The sequence below is a fragment of the Boleophthalmus pectinirostris genome, unplaced genomic scaffold, assembly GCF_026225935.1.
Source record: "Boleophthalmus pectinirostris isolate CB_2022bp ecotype Guang Dong unplaced genomic scaffold, ASM2622593v1 HiC_scaffold_10, whole genome shotgun sequence".
Classification (NCBI taxonomy): domain Eukaryota; kingdom Metazoa; phylum Chordata; class Actinopteri; order Gobiiformes; family Gobiidae; genus Boleophthalmus; species Boleophthalmus pectinirostris.
The window spans coordinates 9,753,191-9,767,368 of record NW_026570971.1 but is presented as its reverse complement, the minus strand read 5'-3'; the positions used below and the strand labels follow the sequence as shown (position 1 = coordinate 9,767,368).

Below are 14,178 nucleotides of genomic sequence, written 5' to 3'. Positions count from 1 at the left end.
CCAGATCTAAACCAGGACTAAATCAGGTCTAAACCAGGACTAAATCAGGTCTAAACCAGATCTAAACCAGATCTAAACCAGGTCTAAAACCAGGTCTAAACCAGGTCTAAACCAGATCTAAAACCAGATCTAAACCAGGACTAAATCAGGTCTAAACTAGGACTAAACCAGGTCTAAACCAGGTCTAAACCAGGTCTAAACCAGGACTAAACCAGGACTAAACCAGGTCTAAACCAGATCTAAAACAGGACTAAAACAGGTATAAAACCAGGATTTAACAGGACTAAATCATGCTGCATGGACCGTGTTTCCTCCTCTTCTATCAATAATATTTTTAATACGGTTAAGTAAAGTCTGGGCTTTTTTATTGCTTTTACCAGACAAAACATCTTATGTGAAGATTTCCTAGTATTTTACTCTAGAGCAAACCAAGTAATCCAAAGTATTCAGATTACGTTACTCACTTTAAGTAACCTAATGGATTCCGTTACAAACTACAATTTGAGGTGTGTAATCTGTAATCTGTAGGAGAATACATTTTAAAAGTCACCTTCCCAACGCTGGCTGCAGATAATACGCTACAGAGTGTTGGTTAACTCGGGTCACCAACATTATCCGCTACATTCTGGTACTAATGTTAGCAAATAAAAGCGGCCTGACCCAGATCCGAGTGGACCGCAGCCACGTTACGAGCTATGACGGCATCTTGGGTGGGGGGCTAACTTGTCAACTGGTTATTTTCACATTCCAATCGTGTAAAGGAAGTGTGTTCGATTTTGGGGTTTTGTTTTGGTGGAGTCATGCTAGCTGGGATTGTCGGTTGGTTGTTGGTTGGTCACATCTGGGCCGAGTTTTTGGTCAAGAATATTGTGCTGGAAGAGATATAATTTGTGTACAGTTTAGGTTTTGGTTTAGTCCTGGTTTAGTTGTGGTTCAGTCCTGGTTTTGTCCCAGTTTTGCCCTGGTTCAGTCCTGGGTTTGTTCTCCAGCAGTTCTGATTTAGTCACGATTTAGTCCTGGTTTAGTCCTGGTTTTGTTCTGCTTTAGCCCTGGTTCAATTTACTTCACTTTAATCTTGGTAAAGACCAGGTTTAATTACGTTATAGTTGGCCTTCTGGTTTAGTCCTGGTTTAGTCCTGGTTTAGTCCTGGTTTGGTCCTGGTTTGGTCCTGGTTTGGTCCTGGTTTGGTCCTGGTTTGGTCCTGGTTTGGGTTTGGTCTGGGTTCAACCCTGGTCCACATTCAGTCCACATTTTGTCCAGGTTTAGCCCCAATTCAGTGTTGGTTTAGCCTGGCTGAGTCCTGGTTTAGCCCTGATGAGTCCTGGTTTAGTCCAGGTATAGTCCGAGTATAGTTTGGGTTCAGTCCACGTTCAGTCCACGTTCAGTTCACGTTCAGTTCAGTTCAGTTCAGTTCAGTTCACGTTCAGTTCACGTTCAGTTCAACGTTCAGTCCAGTTTAGTCTAAATTTAGACCAGCTTTAATATGGGTTCAGTCCAGGTTCAGTCCGGGTTCAGTCCGGGTTCAGTCCGGGTTCAGTCCAGGTTCAGTCCGGGTTCAGTCCGGGTTCAGTCCACGTTCAGTCCACATTCAGTCCACATTCAGTCCACATTCAGTCCACATTCATTCCAGGTTTAGCCCCAGTTCAGTGTTGGTTTAGCCTTGGTTTAGTCTTGCTTTAATCCTGATTTAGTCCTGGTTTAATCCTGGTTTAGTCCTATTTCAGGTCTGGTTCAGTCCTTGTGAAAATATATTATAGCATACTCTTACATTTAGTCTGGGTTCAGTTCTGATTTAGTCCCAACAACCCTGGTTTAGTCTCTATTGAGAGACTTGCTTTGATGCTGATTAAATCCTGGTTCAGTCTCATACCAAACGTTTCATGGTTTATGTTACGGCAAGACAAAATAAGAAACTATCTTAAAGGGAATTGAACCCGGGACCTTTTTGTTTTGATACTAACCACTACCACACATGTCTTCAAAAGCAACACTCGAAGTACAATCCACAGCCTTTATTGATCAGATGTGCTCTTGGCCGTCAGCCTCAGGAGCTCCATATTTATAGGCCCGGTTTTGGCTGACTCTGCACTCGCTCTGTTCTTAATCAGAGCCCCATCTCCCTGTAGGACAAACCTGCGACACATGACAGGCCCCGGTCTACAACCCTGACCCCAGAACATGACCTACGGGGGACTCCACACAAGCTGACTGCCTTATACTAAAAGAAAAACCGCTGCTTATTCTTAGTCCTATGATGTTTACACTAGAATTTCTAGGATTTGTTAAAGTAGACATATTGTTTGGACATTTTGATCAAATTTTTATATAATTTTATTCAGATCTAAAGCTAAATATTGATCTAAACAACACTTAAAGCATCTTTATAATGCTAGTTTCTGATCTGTTATAATGTTTCCTCAAATATATCTGGAGTTGTGTTTTATTTCATTCACGGGATGTAACAATAACCAAAATATCGTACTATCGTATCGTCAGAATATACACAATATAGTCACAATATATCGAATTATAAGTTTCTTTGCTTAAATGCATTGTTCTTTAGTAGGAGCAGCTCATAAACATTGGAATCTATGTATCCCATGATTCATTTCAGCACAGACAACATGAAGAAATATGTTTTTTACTTGAATTCTTGAGATTCTGACAGTAATAATTCACACCAAAATCTTGTCAAGGTATTTAAAAAGCAAAAAAGTGTCTTATCTAGAATTATATTTGCCACTTGCAATAAATATCGTACCGTGAAATGTATATCATGATAATATACCAAGAGATTTAGATATCGTTACATCCCTAGTATTTAACACACAAATCCTGCATATTTTGGCTGAGTTCTTCTCTCAAACACTCTGTTCCACCTTGTGATGTCATGTGGTAGTACAGGAAGTTCTCCAATGTGTTTTTAAACTCCATACACCTTCACTAGAATCATAATTTTTGCCCTACTATTGCTGATCTCTTCTGAACAAGATAAAAAGTAGCTGCTAACTTAAACTACCGCTTCATGACATCACAAAGTGAAACAGAGCATTTTGGAGAATAAAGATTACTTAAACATGTGTGAATCACAATTCTAAATACACAACTTTGTGGGAAAAGAAACTATACAACTATACTAAAAAAATATACTACTTCTACTTATAGTAGGTTATTGCAACTACTACAAAAAGAAGTAATTAAATACATATTACTCCTACTTCTTCTACTACTACCAATACACTGCAAAAAAAAAAAAAATAAATAAATAATAAATAATAATATCTGGAATGTTAAGTAAATAAAACTTCAGGTGGGTGAACATAAAGAAAACTACAAAAATGGCTACTAACCCGAGGTGGGACCAAGTCTTTGTTTTGCAAGTCTCAAGTAAGTCTCAAGTCTTTGACCTCAAGTCCGAGTCAAGTCTCAAGTCAAGAGTCCAAGTCGAGTCTCGAGTCACTGGCTCATAATTCCAAGTCAAGTCCAAGTCTTCTACTTTGAGTCATTTCAAATCTTTAAACCAAAGAACGAAATATAGCGAAGATTTTTGCAATTTATATGAATTTTAAACTAAATTGTACTTAAAAATCATAGTATATTTATATATGAGTATGTATAGAGTATATAAGAGTTGCAGAAATGTAAATTTTTTCTTTTTAAATGTCTTAACAAGATCTTAGTGCAAATCATTAAGGTCAGAATAGAAAGAATTCAGTTTTAAAATTGCTTCTCAAGTCCCAAGCCTCAAGTCCCATGTCACTGACCTTCAAGTCCAAGTCTTAGTCCATTTTATCAAGTCAAGTCTCATGTCCTATACTAAAGAAATACACTACTTCTACGTATACTAGGCTACTACAATTACAAAAACAAAATACTGCCACACTGGAACAGTAAACATGACTTGAAAACAAATTAGAGTCAAATTTTCGCAGTGAAATCGAAAATTAAACTGGTCAAAACCATTCGACATCAAGACTGAAATTGAAAGCCTAAGCCACGCGTGATGTGTGAACCAAATTCCTATTGTTATGATCATCTCAGCGGGCTCCATCACTCCTCCATTACATATGCAGAGTGACTACAGTTAAAAGAAGCCAGCGTTTTATTGCCTTGTTTGTAATAGGAGCCACATTCCCCCAGGGGCCCCTAGTCTGGAGCGCTTCAAATGTTTTCGGTTTGGGAGTCCGCAGCGAAATTACAGAGCATTGTTAGCCTCTAAACAAACTCGAGCGTGATTTTGAGTCCAGTAAACACAAGACAATAGAGTAAAGTAAACCTAGAAATCTGTATTTAGCCCCAGTACATTCCGATTGGTGAGGAAAGGAAAAATAAACATATGGGCTATAAATTATTCGCATATTTAGTCTCGTAGTAGTCCTGGCTAATATGGATGGAAGTCATTGCCATTGCTCTGCCTGGAATGTTCCACAGTGTGACATTAAACAGCTCTACTTTGTGTTTATTCAATGACAGGTGGTTTTATAGCTCAAAAATACTTAGAAAAACAGACTGTGAGCAGGGTCGCCTCTCCACAGATCTGACCAGTGGTGTAGTGGGGATTTTTTAAGTGGGGCTACGTGATTTGTGACGTCAAAACAAATCGAAGAAATAAATCATAACACATGTACCCAGGACTGGACCAGGAGGACTAAACCAGGACTAATCTGGGACTTGAGAGAGAGAGAGAGAACATCAAGTCCACGGAGCAGGGTGTCCACAAGACGCAATCGGGCAACGGTCCTCTGCACCGGTCCTTTCATGCCACGGTCACCTGACAGTCTACGTGGGCACACCCCTGGATCTGTCCTGACACTCAGTCCTGATTCAGTTCAGTTTAGTCCTGGTTTAGTCCTGGTTTAAGTCGTCCTGGTTTAGTCGTCCTGGTTTAGTCGTCCTGGTTTAGTCGTCCTGGTTTAGTCGTCCTGGTTTAGTCGTCCTGGTTTAGTAGTCCCGGCTCAGTCCCGGCTCAGTCCCGGTTTAGTCCTGTTTTAATCCTGGTTTAGAACTGTTTTAGTTCTGGTTCAGTCCTGGTTTAATTCTGTTTTAGTCCAGGTTTAGTCCCGGTTCAGTCCTTTTTTAGTCCTGTTTTAATCTTGGTTCTGTGCTGGTTGAGAAAAGTCTTAGTCCCAATTCAGTCCGGTTTCAGTCCGGGTTCAGTCCGGGTTCAGTCCGGGTTCAGTCCGGGTTCAGTCCGGGTTCAGTCCTTGTTCAGTCCTTGTTCAGTCCTGGTTTAGAACCGTCTTAGTCCCAATTTAGCCCAGTTTCAGTCCGGTTTCAGTCCGGTTTCAGTCCGGTTTCAGTCCGGTTTCAGTCCAGTTTCAGTCCAGTTTCAGTCCAGTTTCAGTCCAGTAATAAGATATACAGAGTCAACCTGTTGTCAATATCTGTAAAACTAGTTTTAAAAAAATACCGAAATCTGCACCAGCCTATTTTACATTGTAAGTCTATAAAAAGTCCTGTGCCTACTCATTGGCTGACTACCTGTGGTTGAAATTGCGCTTAGTCAGATCTCTCTATATTTAGTATGTAACATTTTGAAGCTCACAATAGAAAATAGAAAACCATTTCAGCTCAAACTAATTATTTTATTTAAAGGTCCAATATTACACAAAATAATACTGTTACCTCAAAAACAGACCTGGACTTGTGTTTTGTTTCATTCACACATGTTTGAGTAACTCTTTATTATTAATCTGTTTACTTCTCCAAAGCTCAAAATGCTCTGTTCCACCTTATGATGTCATGAAGTGGTAGTTTTCATGTGAACAGCTACTTTTACCTTTAATCCAGTTGAGATTGACAATGAGCATAAAATAAATATTTGTAAACTCTCCAGTGAGTCCAGTTGTACATAAAATGTGTTGTGTGTATTTTATCTGTCAGAATATGAATTGAAAAGTTACAACGTCAAGAATTACAATCATGAAATGAAAATTTATGATTACGATTTCTTAAGTACAAATACACAGATGCGACTTTACTGTCAAAAACAGAGATGCCAGACTTTTGCGTCGCATACGGACTGAACCAGGACTGAACTAGGACTAAACCAGGACTAAAACAGGACTGAACCAGGACTGAACCAGGACTAAACCAGGACTAAACCAGGACTAAACCAGGACTAAACCAGGACTAAACAGGACTAAAACAGGAGTAAAACAGGACTGAACCAGGACTAAACCAGGACTAAACCAGGACTGATCTCAGGACTGATCTCAGGACTGATCTCAGGACTGATCTCAGGACTGATCTCAGGACTGATCTCAGGACTGATCTCAGGAGGACTAAACCAGGACTAAACCAGGACTAAACCAGGACTGATCCAGGACTGATCCCAGGACTGATCCCAGGACTGATCCCAGGACTGATCTCAGGAGGACTAACCAGGACTAAACCAGGACTAAACCAGGACTGAACCAGGACCAGACTGATCCAGGACTGAAGGACTGATCTCAGGAAACCAGGACTGACCAAGACTCAGGACTGAAACCAGGACTGATCTCAAGACTGATCTCAAGACTGATCTCAGACTGATCTCAGGAGGACTAAAGCAGGACTGAACCAGGACTAAAGCAGGTGGATTAAAGCAGGACAGAACCAGGACTAAACAGGACTGAACCAGGACTGAACCAGGTTTAAACCAGGTGGACTAACACAGGACTAAACCACAACTGAACCAGTACTAAACCAGGGCTAAACCAGGACTGAACCAGGACTAAACCAGGACTGAACCAGGACTGAACCAGGACTGAACCAGGACTGAACCAGGACTAAACCAGGACATAAAACATCATCATAAATTTTAAATTTCGTGATTGTAATTCTTGACGTTGTAACTTTTCAGTTCATATTCTGACGGATAAAATACACACAAAACATTTTATTTACAACTGAACTCACTCGAGAGTTTACGAACATTTATTTTATGCTCAACTTCAATCAAATATGAACAAATTTCTATCCTATGCACACAAATATCTCTCAAATCTTTCTTACTAAATAAACCAAACAATCCTTAATTTCATTTCAGTTTCCATGGTATTTTGGTTTCTACGGGTGGCCACAGCAGACAATCTACAATCTCCACCGCCGGGGGAGAGTCATCATGTTCTATATTGGAGCTTGTACTTGGAATATTAGAAGAAAAGCAGGGACATTTATTACGGTGTCAGAAATTAATGGGTTTTGTGACCTCATCACAGACTGACCTGGTTCCACAGAGTCTCCCGTCTCTCTGCTCTGTCTGCCACACTTGGAATCGCAATCTGCTATTTCTCCACCAGATGATGCCAAAAACTACACCCCGATGTGTGTTTAGAGTGAAAAAAAAGTCAAGGAGTGAAAATAATTATCGGATTGGATTGTGAAAAAGAAACATCGGGCTGAAAAGAAGAAGTTGCACTGCTGACGTTTGTAATAAAATACGCTCAGATGCTCTTACCTTGCAGTCAAGTCTGTCAAGTGTTTTTGTTAAGAGACAGATTATTTATTATACGCTCAGATTCAAACGGTTACCTCGCAGTTAGAGGGCAAAAAATGAACTTAAATAAGCAATAATTACCTGTACTGTAGACAGACTTGGGCAAGTTACTTCAAAACTGTAATGTGTTATTTATTTATAACTCGTCACTGTCATTTCAAAGTAATTTGTTACATTACAATATTACTGAATTGAGGACTAAACCAGGACTAAACCAGGTCTAAACCAGGACTGAACCAGGACTGAACCAGGACTTAGGAGTAAACCAGGACTAAACCAGAAATGAACCAGAGCTAAACCAGGACTGAACTGAGGACTGAACCAGGAGGACTGAACCAGCTCTAAACCAGGACTGAACTAAGGACTGAACAAGGTCTAAACCAGGTCTAAACCAGGATTAAATCAGGACTAAACCAGGACTGAACCATGACTAAACCAAAAATGAACCAGAGCTAAACCAGGACTGAACCAGGACCGAACCGGGACCGAACCAGGACCGAACCAGAGCTCAATGAGGACTGAACCAAAACTAAACCAGGACTGAACCAGGACTAAACCAGGACTAAACTGAGGACTGAACCAGGTCTAAACCAGGACTAAATCACATCTAAACCAGGAGTAAACCAGGACTAAACCAGGACCAAACCAGAGTTGAACCAGAGTTGAACCAGAGCTGAAAAAGGACTAAACCAGGACCGAACCAGAGCTCAAAGAGAACTGAACCAAAACTAAACCAGGACTGAATCAGGACTGAATCAGGACTGAATCAGGACTGAATCAGGACTGAATCAGGACTGAATTAGGACTAAACCAGGACTAAACCAGGACTAAACCAGGTCAAAACCAGGTCTAATCTGGGACTAATCTTGGACTAATCTTGGACTAGGACTTGGACTAGGACTTGGACTAGGACTTGGACTAGGACTTGGACTAGACTCTAGGACTGCCCCTGAGAGAACCCTGAGACCGTGGAGCAGAGTGTCCACAAAGCGCGATCGGGCGATGGCTGCGATTTGCCCCGTGGAGTGTGGAGTTCTGCGTTTGTCATTTTAACCACGGTTACCCGACAGTCTATATGAACGCACCCCTGGGTCTGTCCCGACATTCGGAACCGCAATGACGGCGTTTCTATCATTCGCAAATTTGTATGAAGAAAAACAAAAAACCCACCACTTCAATCCAGGTTGGCACAAAGCAATGTATTACAGTAATTCGTTACTTGTATAACTGTAGAGCTTCTAGTATGGAGTCAGTAAGTCTTGAAAATGTGCAAATATTTGAGGATTTTAGAAATAGCCAGCTAACTTTTAAACGCAGTTGAAGTAAACTGACTTAATTTTTTTTTTTTTTTTAAATGACCTAATAGGCTAAAGGTTCAGGAGACATCCGAGCTGAAACGTGCGACAGATCAGTGCTGTGAGTTTGTACAAGCCTCATGCGTCTCATTGGGATCACTGCACTGTAAACCGGCAGAGTAAAAGAGGACTCTAGACTCCAGTGTGAATCTGATGATCTTTTTGTCCATGTGTATGTGACCAGCGGGAAGAAGGGGTCAGTGTTAGTCCTGACCCGTCCTTCAGCCTGCCCACGCCTCCAGGGAAGAACACATCACACCAGCCGTCATGTGATGTGACGCTCCTGACACAGACACAAGTCACTGTAGAAATATGTCAAGGTAAGAGCGGATCTACTGATGAAATGATTCGACTAAAGCGACAAGAGGATGGTTAAAAAAATCTGATTACGATAGTGCCAAGTGTGCTGAATATTTGATTAATCCAGGGATTAAGATTTGCCAAAGGCTCAAGACATAACGAGAAAAAACTACTACAACTACAACTACACTACACAAATACATAAAACAAAATCAAGATTGTCCCAAAAAAATTTCATTTCACAGGCCAATCATTTTGTCAGTTCTTGTTGAAATAACCTAAAATTTTCACAAAATCTACAGAAACAGCTCAAGATTTTATTTTTAATGTGTTATTAAAAATAAAATCTTGAGACGCCACTTACAAAAACTGTCATTGTGTCCTTAGGCAAGACACTTCACCCACATTGCCTAGTATGAAAGTGGTGTGTGTGTGTGTGTGTGTGTGTGTGTGTGATGGTGGTGGCTGGAGGGGCAGATGGCGCAGATAGGCAGCCTCGCTTCTGTCAGTCTGCTACTGCTACTGGTCTGTTGCTACAGTGGTAGTTTACCACCACTGAGTGTTGAGTGAATGAATAATGAACTGTAAAGCGCCTTTGGATATCTTGAAAGGCGTTATATAAATGCAACAATTGATTAATTAATACATATTTTTGTTCTGTTCGTTCATTCTGAAAGAGAAGTCATTTTGCGTTTTGGGATCTGCTCACACGCAGTCACGCAAGACTGTGCATCCTTCAATGCAAAATGTGGAAAAACTTCACCAACTGGCAAACAAAGTCAATGTTCAACACCTAAACTGTTCAGTTTCATTGAGCTAGACTTAGTAGTTTTCAAGATAACTGCTTTTAAAATGTAAGTCTAGTAAACAAGAAACAAGAGAAAGACTTACTACACTGGAAAAAAATCAATATCCAGGTAAGTTTACATGACTTAAATTAAGAACATTTGACTTGATTTGAATCGATTCAACTTGAAAAGTAAAATTATCTACCAATGGAATAAGTGTTTTTCTTAATTCAAGCAACATTGGATTTGGTTTCTTATTTTAAGATCAAAAAGTTGTTGTTTTTATTATTATAAGTGCAACAAGATGCATTTTCATTTTTAAGTACAAAACGTCTTGTTCCACTGGTAGATAATTTTACTTGTTGAGTGAAATTTACTGAAATCATGAAAGAACTTTCTTAATTCAAGTCATCTGAACTAGACCAGATTTTGTTTTTTTGCAGTGTGTACTTGTACTTAGGTCTTAAACACTTGCAAAATTGACTCTTGTGAGCTTTAAACCATGTTATAATGCCGTTACCTCATCAAACACTTCCCCAGAGCAGCGTAATCCTGCATTATTAGTCTGTCTACATCTCCAAAGCTCAAAATGCTCTACTCCACCTTATGATGTCATGAAGTTAACGGCTCCTTTTAACCTTTAGTTGAGTACAGATTAGTATTTCCAGGTCTCAAATCATCCACATGATTCTATTGAAGGTGTATGGCAGCAGTTTTCAATAGGTGAGGCACAACTCCCCTGGGGGGCGTCAAAGAGTCCCTGGGGAGGCGCGACACACATGTGAAGAAAAAATAACGGTCCACATGTGTACACATCTGCAGCAGGATTAAGATCGGTAACTGTGTGTGTGTGTAAACTGTAAAATTATGTTGCTATTCTGACAATCGACTCATAGTCTGGAGCGTCACCTTTTATTGCCTTGTATACACCGCATGGACCGTGCCTCTAAACCATAGACTGTGTGCTCTAAACCAGAACTAAAACCAGGACTAAACCAGGTCTAAACCAAAACTAAAATCAGGACAAAACCAGGACTAAACCAGGACTAAAACCAGGACTAAAACCAGGTCTAAACAGGACTAAACCAGGACTAAACTAGGGCTAAAATCAGGACTAAAACCAGAACTAAAACCAGAACTAAAACCAGGACGAAACCAGGACTAAAATCAGGACTAAAATCAGGACTAAAATCAGGACTAAAATCAGGACTAAAATCAGGACTAAAACCAGGACTAAAACCAGGACTAAAACCCGGGACTAAAATCAGGACTAAAATCAGGACTAAAACCAGGACTAAAACCAGAACTAAAACCAGAACTAAAACCAGGACAAAACCGGGACTAAAATCAGGACTAAAATCAGGACTAAAATCTGGACTAAAACCAGGACTAAAACCAGGACTAAAACCAGGACTAAAATTAGGACAAAACCGGGTCTAAACCAGGACTAAAACCAGTACTAAAACCAGGACTAAACCAGCACTAAAACCAAGACTAAACCAGCAATAAACCAGGACTAAACCAGGACTAAACCAGGTCTAAACCAGGACTAAACCAGGACTAAACCCAGTACTAAAACCAGTACTAAAACCAGGACAGAACCAGCACTAAACCAGGACTAAAATCGGGACTAAAACAAGACTAAAACCTTTACCTACTCTAAGGGGAGGCTCACATTCACCCAATTTGAAAAGCCCTGGTGTATGGAGTTTAAAAACACAGTGGAGCACGTCCTGTATCACCACACGACATCACAAGCTGGAACAGTTTTTTTTTCCATTTGCGAGAAGAACTCCTAAACAAGCCTAAACAGGCCGGGGCTTTGTGAGTTAAACACGTGAACGAAACAAAACACAACTCCGGGTCTGTTTGTGACGAGGAAACAACATTACAACACAGATCGGAAAAACAAAACGATATATTCCCGTTAACAGACCAGACCAGACCAGACCCCAGCGCACTGACCTGTTCCTCCACGTGACCGTAGCGTGCCGGACTGAGACGAGCTGTGCACCCCTCCGAACACGGTGACCCCCTGCGTGGCGGCGCTGTGGAAGTTGTTGTAGTTGGGGATGGTGGTGGCGCCGAAGCCCGGGTAGTGCTGGGGCGTGGGCTCTGAGCCATAGCGGTAGCCCGAGTTGTGCGACAGGCTGGTCTCCCTGTCGTCCGTCAGTTTCGCTGCTTCCTTATCCTTACATTGGACACAGCCCATTCTCTACTGTCTGTAAGAAGAGAAAGAAGACGAGAGAGAGGGATTAGAAAGAGGTAAAAAGTTAAACGCCTGTGGGAAAAGTGTCTAATTATTCCAGACCGTCCGTTGAGATGGATTCCTGCTATTCCGGTATCTTTTCTTTCCAGTACAGATACATTATATAATTGCATAAGCAGCTCTTGACAGGGGTAGAAAGTAAAAGGTACCGTATATAAAGCTGCACTATGTAACTTTTTCACTTTTCGCCTGCTTGTTTCTGCCTGGAATGTTCCACAGTGTGACATTAAACAACTCTACTTTACATTTATTCAATTACAGGTGGTTTTGTAGCTCAAAAATACCAAAAAACAGGCATTCTGACTGTGAGTGGGGTCGCCTCTCCATAGATCTGACCTGTAACTTGGTCTTGTTTGGTCTCCATAAAGATAGAAAGGTTTAATGCCATACTGTGAAACATTCCAGTCAAAGCAAAATAAAAACAGAAAATTAAAATGACTACATCTGAAGGTTTATTAGACCTCAAAATCTGCACAAAATACTTTTACTTTACTTTACTTACTTTACTTTAGTTACTTTAATTGCTTTACTTTAGTTACTTTACTTTAGTTACTTTACTTTAATTACTTTACTTTAGTTACATTAATTGCTTTACTTTAGTTACTTTAATTGCTTTACTTAGTTACTTTACTTTACTTACTTTACTTTCTTTACTTTAGTTACTTTACTTACTTTACTTTAGTTACTTTAATTTTTAATTGCTTTACTTTAGTTACTTTAATTTTTAATTGCTTTACTTTAGTTACTTTACTTTACTTACTTTAGTTACTTTACTTGCTTTACTTTAGTTACTTTAATTGCTTTACTTTAGTTACTTTACTTTAATTACTTTACTTTAGTTACATTAATTGCTTTACTTTAGTTACTTTAATTGCTTTACTTTAGTTACTTTAATTGCTTTACTTTAGTTACTTTACTTTAGTTACTTTACTTACTTTACTTTAGTTACTTTACTTACTTTACTTTAGTTACTTTACTTTACTTACTTTACTTTACGTTACTTTACTTTAGTTACTTTACTTACTTTACTTTAGTTACTTTACTTACTTTACTTTAGTTACTTTACTTACTTTACTTTAGTTACTTTAATTGCTTTACTTTAGTTACTTTAATTGCTTTACTTTAGTTACTTTACTTTACTTACTTTACTTTAGTTACTTTACTTTACTTTAGTTACTTTAATTGCTTTACTTTAGTTACTTTAATTGCTTTACTTTAGTTACTTTAATTGCTTTACTTTAGTTACTTTACTTACTTACACTTTTACTCTTTTAATTCATTTTTAAAACAGATACTTCATTATTTTTTCATATGATTTTAACAACATTGAGCACTTCATCCACCACCGACTCTTGAGGTCAAAATACATCAGCTGCGTTTATCTATATTTAATTATATTAAGTATTTTAAAATCCAAGAGTCAGGAAGTGTTGTTAGCTTGCTAGTTGTTTTTAGCTTTACCGTGACTATGTAGGTGCCATATCCTGCATAAAGAAGTGGACTAAGTGAGTGTGAATGTCGACTCCAGTCAAATGAAGCTCATCAACGTGTATGTAATACATATGTCACACATGTATGTGGCGCTGTAAACAGGATACAGCCCGAGCCACTGGACACACATGCACATAAAGTCCTTCCTGCGCGGGGTTCTCTTCTGGTCATGTGGCAATGATGGAATCGCAACGTCATCGTTTTCCAGAAGCTGCGGTTTGCTTGTCCGCACAACAACGCAACGACGGCATTCTCAGATTTCTCCACTCTGGAACCCGTTTACAAAAAACAGTTTTCTCCCACCTGAAACGCCTGCTCTGTGTGGACGAAAGGCCAAAACGAATAACCATTTCACCGTTATGACCAAAAAACGTTGTGTGGACTCTACCATAATCTTCAAGTTAACAGCTACCTTTTACCTTTAGTTCAGTAGAGATTGGAAAATTCAGGGTTGAAATCACCTAAATGATTCTAGTGAAAGTGCATGGAGTTTA

At 39.6% G+C, this 14,178-nt stretch overlaps 1 protein-coding gene across 1 annotated transcript in view; it reads right to left on the bottom strand.

Moving 5' to 3' along the window:
• LOC110153632 (tyrosine-protein kinase fyna) overlaps positions 1-14,178 on the bottom strand; it is a 72,066-nt gene that overhangs the window by 26,651 nt on the left and 31,237 nt on the right. The window contains exon 2 of the mRNA XM_020917536.2: positions 11,890-12,146. Within this exon, the coding sequence (XP_020773195.1) occupies positions 11,890-12,136 (247 nt within the window). The 5' untranslated portion in view covers positions 12,137-12,146. The remainder of the gene's footprint in view (positions 1-11,889; positions 12,147-14,178) is intronic.